Source organism: Podarcis liolepis (genome assembly GCF_965112155.1).
Source record: "Podarcis liolepis genome assembly, chromosome: 1".
NCBI classification, from domain to species: domain Eukaryota; kingdom Metazoa; phylum Chordata; class Lepidosauria; order Squamata; family Lacertidae; genus Podarcis; species Podarcis liolepis.
Genome location: NC_139554.1, coordinates 77188604 through 77208651, shown reverse-complemented (window position 1 = coordinate 77208651; position 20048 = coordinate 77188604). Strand labels below are relative to the sequence as shown.

Genomic DNA, 20048 nt, shown 5'->3' with positions numbered 1-20048 from the left:
TCAATGGCTATTTGGCTAAGAATAGCATAAAAATGGTTATCTGCTGCAAATTTCATTCACATATGTGTCAGTCTTTGCCCAAACAAAGCTCAGACTAGGTGATTTTCACATCCTTGTTTGGGACACACAACACTGGGTGGGTTTCCAGGCTTGCTTGTAGTGGATTTTAAGAACAATGCAAAATAAATGATGGGAGAGGTGCAGGCAGCAGCAGTTGATGGGGAGGTGTCTGACTTCCTGGCGATGGAGTTGCTGCCACTTAATGGGTGAGAAGAGTGGGAGGGGCCAGGCAGTGGGGATGCCAGCAGTGTGTGGTTGCCCCTGTGGAGCCAATCTTGCACTCCCGCCAGCGTACCTGCACAGTGCCAATGCCCAGGCCAAGCCCCCTGCTGCTTCACCCTTCCCCATGCTGCTAAGTGGCAGTGACTCTGGGAGCTCAGATGGGCAGTGCTGTCCCTTCCTCCCAGTTGTTAATGGATGCAGGATGAGACACACTTCAAGGTTGGAACCTATCAACGGGCCCAGTTAAAAAAGCAAGGGCCCTGCTGGATCAGACCAAGGGCCTATCTAGTCCAGCACCCTGTTCCCTGCAATAGTCAACTGGATGCCTATGGGAAGTAAGTCCACAGCTGCCTCTCTTCTACTGTCGTTCCCCACATCCGCTGGCAACTTGTGCCTACTATGGCATCTCCAATCTTGGAGGAAGTGTATAGCCAACAAGGCAAGCTGCCATAGTTACTATACTGTATTTCATTTACTATATTTTAATAAGAATCTCACAGTTTTATCAAAGTGGATTTGGATACATCCAGCAGCAGCAGCCCCCACAAGAAACATGTATCAAATTCATATATGAGTAAAATTCTGTTTTTATGCCTGTAACACAATCCTTTTGGTGGTAAGCCTCTGTGTTCACTGGTATCCTTGGGACAAACACCCAGGTTTCGCTGATTGCTGATCACCCTCAAAAGATCATTTACCTGGCACAGTCTATGATCCCTGAGTATGTGTCCTCGTTGACCCCCCTCTGCAAGGACTGCAATCTTGTCTTGATTACTGGGGAAAGAAGACAGCAGCGTTAGATACAATCAGTGCTCTGGTCTGTATCTAATTAATTTCTCCAGGCTTCCTTTAGCTGTTTAGGTATATACAAGTATCCCAGCACTGCTAAGCTGGAAGAGATTTTTATGACCTCCCCTTTTACAACTCTCTCTCCATGAACAGATTAGTCTTGATCATCTGGACATGCTTTTTACTAAGCTCTTCATTTGCTTCTGTTGAAGCCGCCTCCCTCCTTTAACACATTATGCTGCACCTCTACCACATTCTGCATCAACTGCAAGGCTGTTAGCCTCTGACTATCACAAAGAAGTGGGACTCTGCCACAAAATCTTGCAATGCATTTCTGGTGTATGAGTGCTACCTGAGTCTGTGGCTGATGGGAGCTATTTGCTCCCTAGAGGGTTCAGATGTTCCTTTGTTAAGGTGTAGTACCCAAGGGTTCCCTTCTTCAAGGAAGAAACATGCTTTAACAGGCTACAGTGCTGGTTAGCTCAGGAGAGCTGTAAGCCCCCTCATTGCCTGGAGGATGTTCTCCCCACCCCTCAATCAAATGGCAAGAGATCAGGCAGAGATCACTTCTATATCTGACATGCATCAAAGATAATCTGTAGTACAGAATTTCCCCTTCCTACAAGAAGGGCCTGTGGCTGGCTGCATCTCTTCAATTCTCTTTCTCAAGTGGAAAGTATACAAGCCTCCACTAGCTGGAACAATCAGGATAGCAGCTTCTCTTACTGTGGTACTGGGTGCTTTGCAACTTAGATCTTTTGCCCCTCTTTCTTAACACTGCTGTAGTCCACTGCATTATAGGCCAGCTTGCCTCCTGTGACACTATGCCTCGTGAGAACGCAAAAACACCAGGGCTCACACTCTTTCCTCAGTTTCCCCCTGTCCCCAACTCTTCTGGTGAACCTCCCCACATTTCACACCCACAGCACCTTGACTGAACTTTGCTGCAGTACCTACCATCACAAGGATTCACTGCTACAGCTGCTGTGCTGCCAGCCAGGCACCCAGCAAGGAAGGACACATAGAATGGAGCCTTGACATCCGGGGTTGTCTGCCCTAGTTTGTTCAGGTTTGCAAACAATGGAAAATAAACAATGGAAAACGGTACATCCCTGCAGAAGGAGAAGCAAGACCATGAGGGAAGAGCTCTTTCCTTTAGTCCTTTAATACCAAGCTGCCCCATGCCAATTGTAAGGGGTGGGTAGTTGTGCACAGAAAGACAATTCCCCTTTCCATAGTTTTCAAATGCATCAGATATTTCTCTTTCTACACTGTTCTCATTTAGTACTATGAAACTCCAGTGCAGTGTATCGCCATCTCCCTCCCTTACCCACTCTGTCCCCATCCCTAACTGAGTCAATACCCAGGGAACAGCATGTGTTCTTATTCATTCCTTGTAGTTACCCAAGACTACTGGGCACCATTTGGATTTTAGGTCCTCCAGAGGGCCTAAAGGGGTGCCCTACCTTAGCAACGTAGCGCCAAGTCCCTTATAAAGTCCTGCGATGCCTTTGCTCCGAAGCAAGTCCCTTGTGATTTGCATTGCTGTCGTCCGTGTCTCCACAACAGACTCTGCTGCCCCAGCACCAGTGGAAGGGTTTAACTGAGCTTGTGCGGCCATTAGCTTCTTCTGAGCAGCTGAAGAGGAATCAAGACAGAGTTGTCATTTACCGCAATAAACATGAATGCAGCATGCAAGTTACAGATAATGACATAACATAAATGTCTTGCTTCTGACAGAAGGATGAATAGGCCAGCCACAAATGTAATGACCTGAACATTGCTTAAGGTCAGTTGTACTGCCCTCTGATAAGTCACTAGAAACCGCCTTTATCCAGTTAAGTTGTGCTGTTGAATTTTAGCTCTAAGTAAAATATTTATGTGGCTGTCACAACACCATATTCTCTGAGCATAACACACAGTGCACTCCACTGTCATATATATATATATATATATATGCAGGTTTTGGTGTCTTCGGGTGTCTTCCCGTGTAAGAGTTGGGGTGTCTAGGCGACGTTTCGACGAGGTCTCACTCGTCATCTTCAGGCTGGTGCTTTCGGCTTCTTGTTACTCACTGCTTCCTACTTTCCTCTGCATCGGCGGCAGCCGCAGCGTGGCGCACGCGCGCCAGCACCCAACTCTGGAGTTGGGTGCTGGCGCGCGTGCGCCACGCTGCGGCTGCCGCCGATGCAGAGGAAAGTAGGAAGCAGTGAGTAACAAGAAGCCGAAAGCACCAGCCTGAAGATGACGAGTGAGACCTCGTCGAAACGTCGCCTAGACACCCCAACTCTTACACGGGAAGACACCCGAAGACACCAAAACCTGCATTCCTGTACCCGTGAAAATCTACGAAAGCATATATATATATATATATATATATATATATATATATATATATATGTCAAAGCATTTACCCAGAGATCTATGCAGGCTGTTCACTTCTTCTCCCCCAAACTTCTTCCACTGCACTTCTCCTATTTTATCAGAAGATGGAGCCCATGTAAATCCCCTGAGCTAATATATTTGCTCACATAGCCTCTGTTGCAACTGAGGCACTAAATCCCAGTATTGTGCTGCAGTGAGAATCTTTCTGCAGCCTTCTAATTTAACACATTAGTAACAGAGGGTTTGAAGTACAACTGGAAACTGGTAAGATACAAAAAGATTCAGAGGCAAATGGGCAAATCAGAAGCAGAGGGAGATACTAAGTCACAGCGATGAGTGGTTGTTATTCACAATAGTCCTGTCTAACAGGATATTTATACTGGAGCTTTTGAAAACAAACAGCGTTGGTGGTTCAATTCTGTGGTTGCAAAAATTTCCCACTGAATTCCTCTGTGATAAGCAGTTCCTGCATTATTAGAATTCATTGTTAATGCAATAGATAGTGAGTATCATTAAGCTATCCCCTCTCCCAACTTATACACACACACACACACACACACACACACACACACACACACACCTTTCCCCCTATGTTCCACACCTGTCAAAAGAAAAGATCCAGTATTCTAAATTTTGTCCTGAAATTTACTTGGGGGAAAATGAGACAACATAACAATGGTAGGTAAGGTTGTTTGGGGCAAGAACACAAGTTCTTAATGCTTAAGGGCTTTGGCACACTGCCAGACCTTCTAACTGGGGTGGAAACAGAAAGAAAGTGTCATAGAAAAAACACACCATAAGGGGCAACTAATCCTCCTCCCTTTTTTGCATTAGTTATCCAGTTTAATAATTCACAAGCTGAACACAAGCTATTGTTTTACCAGCCTCCTCTTCCCTATACAGATATCTAAAGATACAATTTCAGGCTCTCTCACATCAGGAGAATGGAAAGAGAACAACTCATCATTTGGCTCACAAGGCTGAGGTCCTTCCCAGTGATGTAATATATCCTGGAGCTACTCAGGGAAAGAACGACTTCAGTTAACAGAACTGCTGAAAGGGCTCCGAATCCCTAAAATTTATTAAGGTATATATTGTATATTGTAACCGATTATGTCATTATGTTGTGTTCTAATTATACTCAGTGGTGTGCCCCACATTAAACTGATTCACCGTTGATGGCCTTTGGGCTAAGCAATAAAAACTTAGTTTTGGATATTTGTATATCACCCCTTAATAAAACCTGATCCCAGCGCAGTTCAGTCCTATTTCCCTCCCACCACTGCCCTCCCATCATCTGCAAAGCCATGGGAGACATTTTCTGTTGCTGCATGGGCATGGTGAGGAGAGAAGAAAGACAGGTGAGGTACCAATTCGGCCTGCATCCTGCAGCTGGATTTTGAGCATCTCCATGGGAGTGGTGACAATCACCTGGCAGGTCCCTGCCCCACAGCCAGCCAGCATTTCCTTAATCAGGGTCAGCTTCTTCCTGACAAAAAGATAGGAAAGAGAGGGAGAGGGAGACAAAGAAAAATCAGCTGATTGACCCCAACTGGGTTAACCTGCCTCCAGGCAAAGCAACAGCCAGGCTTGTTTCTCTCTGTGAGAAGCCCTGTCTCTGTCACTTATGGATCACAGAAGGAACAAACCCTGGGGAATGTTAGTCATCAGACATGCCCAATTTTGACTTGATTGGTAATGAATGCAATGCAGAAAAAAAGGCCGGAGGTAACCAAGTGACTTAAACTATCCAAGGCAGTGAAGAGACACTCAAGAGAAACAAAAAATGGTGTTGGATAGCCAGATGCACAGTGCTGAATAATACACCACCAAAGACCAGCTTTCACCACAAGCAAAGCCATTCTTTGGTGAGAAAGTCTCCCCAAAAGCTCAGGGAAATGCAGAAGCTTTGCTTCTGATCCAGTGAGCGTCTGTTGCCATTGCGCTCCTACGAAAGGTACAAGCAAGCCAAACAAGCATAATCCCCCAGGCACTTAGGCAAGCAAGTGCACATCCAAAGAAAATGAAATTGTAAACACTGCAGGGGAGGGGGTAGAGCAGAGAGAATTTCCAGTTGTGTTTGTATGGACCGGGCAAAAATGTGAAGGTTTGTGGTCAACATGGGGCTATTCAGGGGCTCGTCTTGCAAATAAAACCTCTCTGATGGCAAGCAATTCATCTATCCCTGATCTCAGATCCCCAGCAGTAAACACAGAACACATTCAACTGCTTTCTTCAGTTCTTCTCATAATGATTCATCCTCTGTCCTAATATAAGACATATAATCCACAGGCAGAACCGTCACTGTCATACCAAAATCCATTGGCCAAGGGGAGAAAGCAGGAACTATGAAGGAGGAAAGCTACTGTGCAGCAGTGGCTTGTGAGGGGATGTGGGGGTGCAGAGAGGCAATGCACGCACCAGAACAAGCATAGGACAAGTTGAGCTGAGCTCTGGAGCAACTGCGGCCACCCCAGAGCTCCCCCAATCTTGCCACCACTGTGGTTTTATTTAATTGTATCTATTTTTATATATTTTTTTGTTTTATGGTGTAAACCACTTTGAGACTATGTGGAATAAAGCAATAACATAAAGTTGTTGCTGGTGTTGTAACAAAGTAAATAAATAAGATGTTCATTAGGTTCTTTAAAGGCAGGGATGGGGAGCATTTGGTCCTCCAGGAGATCATGGTGTTACTAGACCACAACTCTCATCATCCCAACCATTGGCCGTAATTTCTGGGACTGATAGGAGTTGGTAGTCTAGCATCATTGATATCTGGAGGGCCACACCTTCCCCACCACTCTTTACTGTTGGGTTGAAATAAACGACAGACGAATGACAAGTGTCATATGGGAGGCATCTCTCGAGCATGTGTTCAGCACCATTTACTCAAATTTAATCTAACCCCAATTAATAAAGAAGTTGGTAATCCTACTGGAGGTGTGGGGGAGGTGAGGTCACCTTACAACTGCTCCATTTAGACCAGTACTCAGGTTTAAGAATGGTTTAAACTGGATATCAGGCTTATCTCTATATGGCCTTTCAGGTAGCCCTCCACCTTGCTTACTTGTATTAGCAAGGTTCAGATGCCTGCTTGAAGATCCACCCATGAAGGCATTTCCCAATGGCTGCTTCCTCCAGCAATTATGCTGCTTCTATGAACAGACACATTGATTCAGCACATTATCACTAGCATCCCACATCGTGAGTATGTCAATTGCTATGATGGTCGCTTGCCAAATGGAGAAGCAGGATTGGCATAGATGGGACAGCAACCGTTGCACAAAACTAGGCAATCAAAGGTGAAAACCCTCCCAACATCTGGGGGATCCTGTTAAGATACTTCCCATTTAACATCCTGCGTTGCTGCTACAACAATACTGGGAAGCTCTAAGAAGAAACTGCTCCTATTGCAATAACCAAATGTACTGCAGTACTTTGAATTAGTAGAATATTATCTGACACATTGAATCCCAGCACTTTGCAATGGGAGGGATAAGGATAAACTTATGTCATCACTTTAGCTGCCCACAGTAAGGAGAAAAACATCAGGAAGCAGCAGGCTACGTGAATTTGGTTTAAAGCCCAAAGAGATTCGACACTGTTCGACAGTGGAATTTGCTGCCAAGGAGTGTGGTGGAGTCTCCTTCTTTGGAGGTCTTTAAGCAGAGGCTTGACAACCATATGTCAGGAGTGCTCTGATGGTGTTTCCTGCTTGGCAGGGGGTTGGACTCGATGGCCCTTGTGGTCTATTCCAACTCTATGATTCTATGATTCTATGATTCTAGATCCATATGAAGGAGAAAAAATCTCTTTACAAATACGGAAAATTCTCCAGACACAAAACTGCTCAGTTGCTGTACTTCCTCAGGAGATTTAGAACAGCCAAGGATCCTGGCCAATGGATGGCAACTTGCCCTAACAGCTAAAGGTGCAAACGGCGGCCTGTCAAGTTTATTCCTTCCAATCCAAGCACAACAGCTTTGAAGCTTAGCATCTGTGAACCGTCAACAACTTCAACCCTGTGGAAAAAGTCAGGTAGCATAAAGTTCACCCCCCTTGCCTAAGGGAACTGCCACTGCTGAAAGCTTCCTCAAGTACTTTGTTGACTTCCCTAAAGATATAACAGAATTGCTTCAGGGAACTACAGGCAGTTAATTTCTCGGACTGCATGGCTGCTGTTTGGATTCACCCTCCTCTCATCTGAGGGGATTATAGGTGGAAGGCCGCAGTGAAGATTATTAAATCACTAAATATAGATTTATCCTTTGAGAACATAGGAAGGAATTTTTCCATATCAAATCACATTGGCGTGAAGGGAAATTAAAGAGCTGTTGACATTTCCCCCAAACAATTCATTATTGCAGTTGACTAGCTACATGCATGTGGAAGTGGAATCTGGTAGGGAGGGCCTCCATTTTCTATAAAGTCATACCTCGGGTTACAGACGCTTCAGGTTGCGTGTTTTCAGGTTGTGCACCATGCTGAACCCGGAAGTACCGGAATGGGTTACTTCTGGGTTTTGGCACTCGTGCATGCGCAGAAGCACTAAATCGCGCTTTGCGCATGCACAGAAGCGCCGAATTGCAACCCGTGTGTGAGCAGACGTGGCGCTGCAGGTTGCGAACACTGCGGGTTGCGGACGTGCTTCCCGCATGGGTCACGTTCACAACCCGAGCGTCCACTGTATTCTTTCTCTGCCCCTCAAAGCTCTTAGCCACCTCACAAATTTAGGAGAAAATGTGGATATCTACAGGGAGTTACTGCTTTAGAACTTGAAGTGTAGGGGGGAAAGTTGGTGGCAACCCTTTGAGAAAAATTCCCAGTATATATAGGGTATATGCTGCAGTCACTTTTTTGAAGGTCTCTAAAACAAGAGACACAAACTTAATTTCTGTCACAGTGAGTAGAAGATAGTGCATAGTCTACTAGGGGACAACTGGCTTATTTCTAGCAGAACGCAAAGCACCTGCTGGTTGCTGGGATATTTGCAAGAGAATACTAAGACTAGGTGGATCTTAGTCTGATTCAGCAAGGTGACAGTTTCCATTTCAAGCAAGAGTATATAATCAAGATCAGTAAATACAGTGAAGTAAGGTGGCCAATACTAAATTATTCAGGATCATTAAAACAAGACAAGATTGTGAAAAACTCCAAACAGACTGAGCTAATGGGCAGTAATATGGCAAAGCATTTCAATGTATACAAGTGTAAAGCGATGCATGTTGGGTTAAAAAAAAAATCTTAATTTTACATAAATGTTTATGGGGTCTGAACTGGTGGTGACAGACCAGGAATGAGACCTTGGTGTCCTAATGAATAGGTTTCATGAAGATGTTGACTTAGAAAGCCACAGCCATGAAAAAGGCAAATGCCATGCTAGGGATCATTAGGAAAGGAAGTGAAAATAAAACAGCTGGTTTCATAAAGCTGTGATTCAAATCTATGGTACTATCGCATTTGGAATGCTGTGTATACTTCTGGACATGCAGAAAAGGGCAGCCCAAATTATCAAGGGGCTCCCCTATGAGGAAAGGTAATAGTATTTGGAACTCTTTAGTTTAGGGGAAAGCTGAGTAAGAGGCAAGATGATAGACACTTAAATAATTTATTTATGGTATGAAGAAAGTGGATGAAGAAAAGTTTCTCTCACACACATAACACTAGAACTCATGGACACCCAATGAAGCAGAATATTAATTTTTTCAAGACAGATAAAGGAAAATACTTATTCACACAATGCATAATTAAATTATGGAAGTCATTTCCACAAGAGGCAGTGATGGCCTCCAAATTGGATGGTTTTAAAATTTAGGCAATTTCTGTTGCGTATTTCTGTTCTCCAAGCAAAATAGAACACAAAGCAGAAAGTGAGGTGGTTTAAAGATATCGGCTTCCCTGCCGATTTTGATTACGTCCACAAAGAAACAACTAATGCAATAATGCTTAGCAGCTAGGCAGAGAAAGAGCTAAAATCAGCAGCTTTCCAGCCCCACTCTAGAACAACAAACAAAGTGAAGGTCAAGATAAAAAAGCAAAGTTATGTGATACCACAGGAAGGAGTAAACCTGAGTGATGATATGGTACCGAAATGCAGCAATATTTTCAAATGCTTGAAAGTGATTTTGGAAAGCAATGCTTTTTAATTAGAAACGTTGAGACACAGTAGCCAACATGAAATTCATGAGACAAGTCAGGATTCCTTAGAGTGATGATGTTCTTTACTGACAGTGTGTAGAAGTCATAGCTATGTAATGCAATACAGCCTGGGAATAATATAACTTGCTTGCTTCATTCATGATGGTCATTTTCAAAGTCTTGGAGACACTTGCTTAACATCACCGCTCTACTGTCCATGAAATTCAACTGCTTCTACTTTTGGACTTGTGAGCTGCAATGCTTAATGAAAACATTAAATTTCAAGCCACAACAGCAGTGGACTTTTGCTGCCTCTGCAGTCTCTTTACAAAAGCTGCAACAGCATTAACAGGCTGAGTGCTAATGCATTTCCTATCTCTGTGTACATATATAGCACATGGTGAATATGCAGTGCTACCATTTTTATCCTTATGCAAACATATCTAGGATGCTGCAAAGCAGTCCCTGTAGCCAGATGTTTTTACCAAGTAAAACCGGTTCCACAGAACTGGACGTCCACAACATGCTAATAATGTCTGCCAAGAAAGGAACTTACTGTACTTTTCCATGTATAAGCTGAGGTTTTTTTATTTAAAAACTATGTTAAATTTTGGTGGTCGTCTTATACACAGATAGTGCATAGGGGGGACGTGAGATTGGTTGCTGCCGGGAGCTGGAGATTGTCAGCGGCTATTTGGCGTGTCACTGGTGGCTGCGGCAAGGGCTGGTGTTGATTGGGTGTCGCTGTGGTAAATGGGCGGGCAACTGGCGGCTTCTGCCGGCGAGGGGACAGACGATAGGCAGCTTTAGCGGTGCATGCAAGTGGCAGCATATGTCAGGCGGGTGAGTGATTTCCAGCAATCTCCCCCCCCCCAAATGCTCAACAACTCTGAGCAATGTTTTCCCCCCCCCATTTTCTGAATTTTGAGCCCCCCAAAATAGGGGGCGTCTTATACACGAGGGCGTGTTACACACGGGAAAATATGTTACATTCATCCTACAAGCAATTTGACCTTGGAGACTGTCTTCAGTGGTCATTTTTACTGTAAATACATAGGCTGTGGTACACAAGTGCTTGTGGGCCAGGAAATTAATAATTAAGACTACATACAGAAACAATGTTTGAGAAGGAGTTATAAAACTATTAGGCTAATAACTATGCAGAGTGTTAATGATACCATCTGAAAACTATCAAATAGTGGTCTTCATAATCAACACAGCTACAGAACTTCAAATGTGGGTTAGAAACACACATTAGAATGAGAACTGAAACTCTGTGTGGACCTTCTTAGGGCTTAGCCACGTTCTCTAACATAGAGTAAATTGTTCTTTCTGGGGTGGATCAGGGAAAAACTACAACTTTCTACTCCCACCACTTGAAATTTGGGCTAGCATTGTTACAAACTGAATTTTTTATAACTTTTGGGCTGAACTGAGAAATGAAAACAAGACCAAACACAGCAGTCATAGAGGTGATGCTGCCTGTGGACTGCATCCAAGCAGCTTCTCATTCCAAAGCGTAGTGGTATTTCTAGGCTTGAAAAAGTAATATATATTTAGCCTTTATTGTTTCAGAGAGTGCCTTGAAATAGCTTGAGGGTATCTGTGTTTGATAGGTTCAATAAACAGAAAGCATTTCTACCTTTATTATATTGCACTACCCAAGAGACTACTATTTTTATAAACAAAACAAAAAAAAGATAACCACCTGTGTTTTTAGGATTAACTACCTTTTGATGCAAGCTCTCAAGGATCGCACATAGTAATGGTCAGAGTGTTTAGCATACTGTACCTTAGTATACCAAAAGGCTAAAATATGTTGGGAAATGTGAAACCGATTTTTAAAAAAAACAAAAAACTGAAATGCAGCTGCAGATGGTCTTCTAGAAAATTTTGAACCAGATTTTTTTCCTATATTGGGGGGGGGGGCGCTAGGGGCGCCTTGGAAGATGGCGGATATTAACATCTATCCAGCCCGCACGAGGTAATTAGAGGCTGATTATGGGGAGTAAATCAGTCTCCCTTCATCTCTCCAGGGGGGACAGATGCAGCTTTCACCTGTTGTTGCCATAAATCACCCCCGAGTTCGGAAGAAGGAGGGGGTGAGGCACTGGGTGCACAACCCTCGGCGGGCCTCGGAACTCCTCCGAAGCTACTTCCAGGTGCGAAACTAGTTGCGTTACTTAAAAGGAAAAAAATTGGTGAAAGATAACGCACATGCTTCAAGAGAGGCAGGAGGTTCTTATCTGCTAACAATTTTACCACTGAAATGAAGAAGACTAAGACGGAAGATTACATCAAAGTACTACAGACATGGTATGTGGAATGGAATGCAACGGAACTGAAAGGGGGGGGGGAATGACTTTTTATTTTTTTGCTCTATGTGATTAACTAATAACCCTCCCTCTTAGAAGATCCGTTACAGCAACTAATTGCAAATGGGACTAAAAATGAATTGTGTGGGAATAATATGAACTTAAAGGTTTTACTCTGTGAAGGATTTGGAAAGAAGAAGGGCTCTCTCTGTGACGCAGTAAGAATGGAGATTTGATACGAGACCTGTGTTGCAGGAGGTTTGGTCTTGGGGAGGGAGAGCCGAAGATTTATTATTTTCGAGGAGATTGCGATCTGGAAGGGGCAGCCCTCCTGGAAAAAGAGTAATTTACAATGCAACAGGTCGGGAAAGTTAAAGAGCGAGCTTTTAGACTGTATTTCATCGGAACGACAAAATGACGATTGCTTGCTCGAGCGGAAATGCCTGGACTATTGGATGAGAGTGATTTGCGAGAGAGCAGCACAAAGCCCACACAGAAACACAAATAAGACTGTTTTTTTCAACCCACTTGCGGAGCAACTCAGAGGTGAATGAAAAGGAAAATGAGTAATGACAAGGATTGAGAAGAGGGGACTGGAAATATCATTCTTAAAATGAAAGCAGTACAAATATTCGAGGATTGGACGCCTGCCGATCAAGAAGCATGGGTACCCCCCACAAAAATTTATAATTTGGAATACAATTGGATTACATGATATGTATTGTTATAATTTGGATTAATTGGTTTGATGTGTTTAATTTGGTAATATGAAACTTAATAAAAATTATTTTAAAAAAAATAATAGAATTTTTTCCTATATTAATTTGCATTGACAAATGTTCAGTTTGCTTTGGAAATTGTTCTGGTGCCCTAGAGAGTGACCTAATTTAGCTTGTTTGCTTTACTTGTATTTAGTTAATGAAGCTAAACTCCCATGCTTACCTAATACAGTGGTACCTCTGGTTACGAACTTAATTCGTTCCGGAGGTCCGTTCTTAACCTGAAACTGTTCTTAACCTGAGGTACCACTTTAGCTAATGGGGCCTCCTGCTGCTGCCGCGCCACCAGAGCACAATTTCTGTTCTCATCCTGAAGCAAAGTTCTTAACCCGAGGTACTATTTCTGGGTTAGCAGAGTCTGTAACCTGAAGTGTCTGTAACCTGAAGCGTCTGTAACCCGAGGTACCACTGTATTGTATTTGCAACCGGCATTCATTCATCATTACTAATGAACTTATGGAACAGAGCATTTTCCACAGAAAAATAAGGCACTGGGTAATCTTCTGCCCCACATTGCTGTCTACAAGGGAAAGGTTTTCTTCTCTGTATTCTTAACCCCTTTCCGCCTTTGACCATTTTCTCACTAACTGCTTCCCCATCCAAGAAAGAAGGCATTCAAATCCTTTCTCCTGCTGGTAGGCAAGCAGGCGAAGTGGAGCCTGTTTCGAGTGAAGGGGGGGACAGCCTAAAGAGATGGGTTAATACTCCTCCCGTTGAAATGAGATTTGCATTCCACCCATGGCCACAATCCAGCTTTTAAGAAATGGCGTTTGTAATCTATTTCCCAGGCCCTGAATTTTGCATAAATCCAAGTTTAAAGTGAATTTTAAGTGCCTTGCCTTGGTGAAACGTCCTTAGGAATTCTGAAGGTCATTGAAACAATTTCAATGAGATTCCCAAAGGCAGTTTCCAGAGGATACACCTCTTGTATCATTTTGAACAAGGCCATTCCTCAAATAATATATTGGTAAAGAATGAATGAATGAATGAATGAATGAATGAATGAATGAATAAAGCAGTTTCACTTCTGTCTGTTAGTGCCAAACTTGCAATTCTTCAGCAGCTAGAATTTGCAGCAGAAACAAAGGACCTCTAAGCATTAACACATGAATAATCACAGATACTGCCTTTGTTTTTGGATATTTTCCCACATTTGGTGGCAAAGTAACCTTGGCTAAGATGCAAAGGAGTCCTTTCAGTCAGCAGCCTCTCACTTTCAATTCCCGTGCATCATCTTGATTAAGTGTGCAGAATGACACATCTACTCTGTTGTATAAAGGTTCTGTGAAATTCAGATACACCTCTACTACTCAATGCTTCTTTTTGATCATCCAAAAGTAATAGTGAGGTAATACCTTTATTAGTTTCAGCTAACGGCCAAATGTGACGATGATGCTTTAAATGTGTAAATTAAATGTGCTTGAAAATTTATAGCTGTGGTGTTTCCGATCAGCATCATGGCATGCAGGGAGAGGGTAGGTAACTTTTTGCCTCTGCAAAAAAATATCTCAGGTCCCACCAAATGCTGCAGACAGAAAAGTATGGTCACTGTCCCTTTGGACATATAAAAGGCAGCAGTTACTGGGGTTGTCATCTCTGGTAGGAGGACTTCATGGTATGCACAGTGTCCTGCAAACAGTCCAAGGAAATTGCCAGGAGAGTGTGTGACAATCAACCTAGAAATGCAATTGCGTCTTTCCTAGTCCATGAATAGCTCCACAATTGGCCTTGGGCAAACTAGATATTGAATATTGCGTAATCTCCTTTGCAATTATTTCTAATAAGCTTAACATTTGAACCCCAAAATGATCTCTCTGTAATGAGCTACAATACATTAATCATTACTGAACAAACCAGTCTACTCAGATGCCAACCTTGTTCTCAAAGGAGACCCCCCATGTGACCAGCAGTCGTTCTCTGCAATGGCTCCTCTTTTGCGGAATGCTCTCCCCAGGGAGGCTCACCTGGTACCTTCATCATACATCTTTAGGCCCCTGGCAAAAATGTTCCTCTTCAACCAGGCCTTGGGCTGATTAACATTCTTTGTCTTTTTAAATGTGTTTGTAGGAAGGAGGGGCTATTGCTTTGCTTTGTTTTTATTATGCATTTTATGTTTTTATTTTGTATTTTTATGTTGTGAACTGCCCTGAGATCTTCAGATGAATGTCAATATATTACTTTAATAAATTAGTAAGTGAAAGGGAATAATATTGTCTTGAGCACTGGTCTCCACAAAATAGGGACAAGTCATCTCCAACCAAAAACTAGTGCATCCACCAAAAGAAAGAGAAACACTTGTCTGTGGTATAAATTAAATGTGTCAGTGGTATCCCATTGTTTTCAAAGCAGGCGCAGTCAAGCAGCTGAATACTGCACTTGACTCAATGGCAACAATACCAAGTACTGTGGACAGCTGCCTCAGTGCATCCACACTGGAAGCAATGGGGTGCCATCAAAATATCCCAGTCATGCCACCCCTCCTAGAAAACATTATACACAGTGCCCTCTATCACACTCACCCATCTTTGGCCAGATGATGCCGGAAGAAATCATTGGCAGCTAGTTTGATGGCTTTTTCTGGAGTCACTAGTGTCAGATTCACTGCAGCCCCTGGGCAAGAAATATGGAAAACAGAACATTAAGAGCATTAGGGAAGACTGAAAAGCTAAAAAAAAAAAAGTGTTTTCTTGGTGACCATCAACCTCACCCAGAAAACTGAGCTGGGGGAGATAAGGCACTGTAGAATCAACAGAAGCTAGAAATGCAGACCAATTCTAGGAGCCACACCAGAAACAAAATGTATGCTATGTTGGAAGCCAGTGGTGGTACCCATTTCCATCCAAACCAATTGCCTCCCCTGCCACACTGTGGCATAGGATTCATTCAGTACTAACTGGGACCACGGATTCAGATGGGTCAGGGAGGAGGGTTTTTCCTCTAGTGGGGCAGAGCCAGCCAGTCCACTGCCAGAAATCAGATGCTGCTTCAGTTACTTATGCACAAACTGCTACTTGCCCTGCATCATCTAGATCAGAACCTGTGGCCCTCCAGATGTTGCTGGTCTACATCTCCAATAATCCCTGCCTATTGTCCATGTTGGCTGGGGCTCATGGGAGCTAAGAGCCCAACAACTTCTGGAGGGACACAGCCCACCCTGAAAAAAGCCCTCCTTCAATAGCTCAAGGCTTAGGAGGAGTCGGTGAATTTTTCTCTTCCAGAGGCATGCCTCTCTTTCCTCTGCCAACCAAACAGGTTACATCTGTCAAAAAGTGTTAAAAGGCATTGCTCCCTTTAACATACTATGCCCTGACCCAAAGGTCATGCACATTAATGGAGCATACCTCAATTCTGGGGGGAAAGGAAGAGTTAGGAGATGGAAACCCTGGTTAAATTCTCACCTCAACCATCTGTTCACTGGGTAGCCTTAGACAAGCCACTGTCTGCTTCACAGACATGTACATCCAACGGAAATTAAGGTACTCATCTACTTTATAGAATTGTTGTAAAAATTGCTGAGTTCATGTATGCAAAGCACTTTGCTAAGTATTTATTTTGCACCACAAAAGAGAGAGAGAAGTATTTCCTGTAGGAACTCTGCATAAGCATCTCTACTTAATTAACAGCATACACTGACCTAACTGTGGCCTCAAGCTCCCGTTGTTCAGAACTAAAACTTGCCTCAGTTCAAAAAGTGTGTTCAATCTATGCATCCCTATCAGGGTCAGCATCAGGGGTTGGCAGCTAGTTTTCAGCATACCATACCAAAGCACCTTTCTCCTGTTTCAACAGAGTAGGCACACACCCAACTCTGTCCTCTGGTATGTAAACAGCACGTGACGTTCACATGGTGAATGTGTGTACTCTATTATCGGCAGCAACAAACAGCAAATCCCTCTGAAGGCATTACAAACTGTGTGCTGCTCTGGATAACAAAGGAAAGCAGCATTAGTGACACAAGAGTGACCCGTGCCACTGAGGTCACTTAGGAAAGGGAATCCAGTTTCAGCCGCTGCATTTCCCCCATGAGAAGGATGACCTTTGGTTTGCTTGTTCCCCAACTATGCAGAATTCACAGAGTACTTGGCATGATGAAGGGCCATCTGCAGTTGATTAGGGCAAGAGCCATCTCCTGAACAATCTCTTCCTCTAAAGGTGGCTTACACTTGAGATTCAGGGCCAAACTAGATATGGTGCTCAAGGCATCCCTGGGGTCAGGAGTCAGAACAGCTGCTGAAGCCCTCACCCAACAGGGAACCACTGCCACCCACTGGAGCCCTGTTTCTTCTCTTCTTTGCTGTTGTCACTTGTTCACCTGGCCCTCTAAGCTAGTGGGAGCAAGGAGGAGAAACATCCGCCTCATCTTCCTTTGCCTCTCCCCTCTAGCCAGCTGGGCAGGCTGGGCCCCAAAGGGAAAGGTCATGGGAATGGGTATTAGCAGGAGAAGTAGGAGCTCATTCAAGGAGAGTGGTTGAGCGTAGAGCTGGCACTGATTCCTATCATCTAGGTAACGGCTATCAAAGACTGGCATATTCTTTCTTGCTAAAGGTAAAGGGACCCCTGACCATTAGGTCCAGTCGTGACTGACTCTGGGGTTGCGCGCTCATCTTGCTCTAGTCACTCTCCCACTTGAACTCCTTTCAGCATACAAAAACTTGGTGCACTATATACTAATACTAATGAAACAGCTTCTGGGTCAATATTTTTGTATCTCAAATGAATTAAAGTCAGGAAAAATGTATTTCCAGATAAAAGGTCAATCTGTGATTTTCTTCTAAATCTTTAATGTTTTCAGCAAAGCTGCTTGATGGGGGAAGGGGGGAGCTATAATAATCCTTGTCCTCAGTAACCCAGTGTGGCTGCAAATCACTGGAGAAAGACAAGCACACCTCCGCTGACTCCCAGTATTCTTTAGTCTCCAAAATGCAGTCCTCGGCATACAGGCCAGGGGTGTTGATGCTAGACGTTGCCTAATTTACTAGGGCTGAAATGTAGAATTGCTCATAAATAAGGCTGCCAGGCTTCAGACGCCAGCAAATGACTGGGAGGCAGAGCAGACAGTCACCATAAAGCCAGCATTTTACAAGGTTTTACTAAGGGCCCCATAAACCTTTGATAGATTGACTACACATCAAGAACAACTACCTGGTTGATTTGTTGCTCTATTAAAATGCTTCATGTATTCCTTTCCATTTAACAAAATCCTCAGCATTTCTCATAAAATATATTTTATTATAAAATCTTGTTCTATATACATCCTTCTCATGCAAAGTAGTACTGTTTAATTTGTTGCTTTAATTGGTAATGAATCAACACTGGGAAATTTTTGCTAATCATCAATGTGCTTGTACAAGTGAACCATTTAAAAAAAAAGTCAGCCATATGGAAGCATTAAATATTAGAAAGAAACCAGATAGAATGTGTCGTTTTTCTTCCCTTCTGCATCAGTCATCTAATTCCCTGCCATACATTTGCAAATGCAACAAAGCTTCTACTTTTGTTATCAGAATATATTACCAAAAATATATGCAGTTGTGTATAGGCAATGTCCTAATCCACACAATTGTGGTCAATGAATCTGAGGGTTATGAATATTTTTGCACCTATCTGCATTTATCAGGCTAAAGAGAAAATAAACTTCAGCAGAGCTGATGTTTGACGCAAGTGGGATCTGCATCAATGTACTACTGCGTGCTGCTGGAGGACACAATCGGAGAGGTTATAGAACAGCCACAAAATGTATAAATATACTATGTATTGAAGTTAAATAAAGCCTCATTATGTTCCATCCAGCAGCTAGGAATAGTCTGCCTGTTACAGTGGGAGCCTGGGGATGACGTTGAGGGTATTCTTAGTAAGAAGGCTGCCTGCCTTGGGTGGTCTGCACTGCTCCAGTTCTGTGCTACAGAGACCGTTTAGCAAAGGTTTGGCCCTGGCGCACTCACAACGCAAAAGGAAACCGATGCAGAGCAAACTGGAGGGAAGCTTCATGCCCTTAGTGTCCAAGGGCTCACTAGAATAGGAGCTGCCATCCAGAAACTGTACTGAGATATTTAAGGAGCTGCAAAGGAATCCCACCCTTTCCTGACTCAAAGTAAAGTTATCTGTTTTGTACATCTGTATTTTCCCACGTGTCCAGAGAGGGCACATGATGAACAATGAGCTTGGCACTAAGTAAAATCTCAACTCCTTGCTTGTTACAATGAATTTGTCAGAGCTGACACAAAACACAGCCATTTGCTTCCCTGTCTAGGGACTGTTCTCCACTCAACTGCTCAACCAGCCAATCCTAATGCAGCTTCCACTCCACACACCTGTCTGTCTGTCTGCCCACCACCCACCTGTAACTTGGCAGCAATAACACTTTGCCCTCAACCGTCAGTCACGGCATCCCCATTGCCCAAAGCCAGTCCCCTTTTCTGGGAAACCTGACCAAGATCTGGTAAGATCCTATTCAACTGGGAGAAACAAACTTCAAAGGTCATTCAACTTGCACTTGCGTAATCAACTAATTAAAGGTAAACTGCCAATAGTAAACTGTACTGCCAAGGTGATACAACCATGGTTTACTGCATGAATGCGTCTTATAAACAGATAAATATCTGCACGCTCTTGCAATTCTATACTACAAGAAAATGAATGAGATTCCAGTTGTGACTGCACCCTCCTAATCACATGAAAAACTTCCAAGGTTTACAGCTGTTTGAACTCCAACTATGTGTCTTTGATCTCTGACCACACACAGAAATATGCAAGCCAAGATAGATAAGACATGTAAGATTAACTGAAAGGTAAATTGGCTAATTTGTTACACGCTTCCTCCCCTCTGCAAGCACCGACTACTTTTTATTATCTAAGAGAGCCTTTCTGCTTTTAAACAGCTGCATGATTAGCAAAAATTCAGCACAGATGAAGTTTTTCCTCAGTGTGCAGATACAGTGGTGGGAAGAGCTCTACCGGCTGGGTTTCAGCTTCTCACACAGCCACTAAAGTCATGGGAGACCACCTAGGAAAAAAGCAGCAACTGTAGCAACCAACAATTTGCCTCTGGAACCCACTGCTACAATTGCTGATCCCATTGTACAGGAGCCTGGGCACTTAAAAAACTGCAGTGTGTGGTTTCCACCCTGATAAAAATAATCCCTTCCACACTCTTAGTCAGAATCCAATTAATAAGTAAAAGTAGCAGTAACCTTTTCCACGGAAAGAAATTCCAAGCCAGACTGTCCTATAAAGCCATTCTGAAGTCAAGAATTTGAATGCACCAAAGTAAACACAAACCAAAATACTTTCCCACTATAAAGTTTATTTTCAAGCAGTCTCCTGTTGGGGAAGTATTTGCATCTGATGATACTGCCTT

The 20048-nt window shown here is 43.3% G+C and overlaps 1 protein-coding gene across 4 annotated transcripts in view; it reads right to left on the bottom strand.

Moving 5' to 3' along the window:
- Positions 1–20048, bottom strand: part of SLC25A22 (solute carrier family 25 member 22) — a gene marked incomplete at its 5' end in the record, with an annotated part of 66106 nt that overhangs the window by 1125 nt on the left and 44933 nt on the right. For all 4 annotated transcript variants that reach the window (XM_083513101.1, XM_083513102.1, XM_083513103.1 and 1 more), the window contains 5 exons: positions 981–1056; positions 2029–2183; positions 2538–2709; positions 4827–4945; positions 15211–15301. In XM_083513101.1, coding sequence (XP_083369227.1) covers positions 981–1056; positions 2029–2183; positions 2538–2709; positions 4827–4945; positions 15211–15301 — 613 coding nt within the window. The remainder of the gene's footprint in view (positions 1–980; positions 1057–2028; positions 2184–2537; positions 2710–4826; positions 4946–15210; positions 15302–20048) is intronic.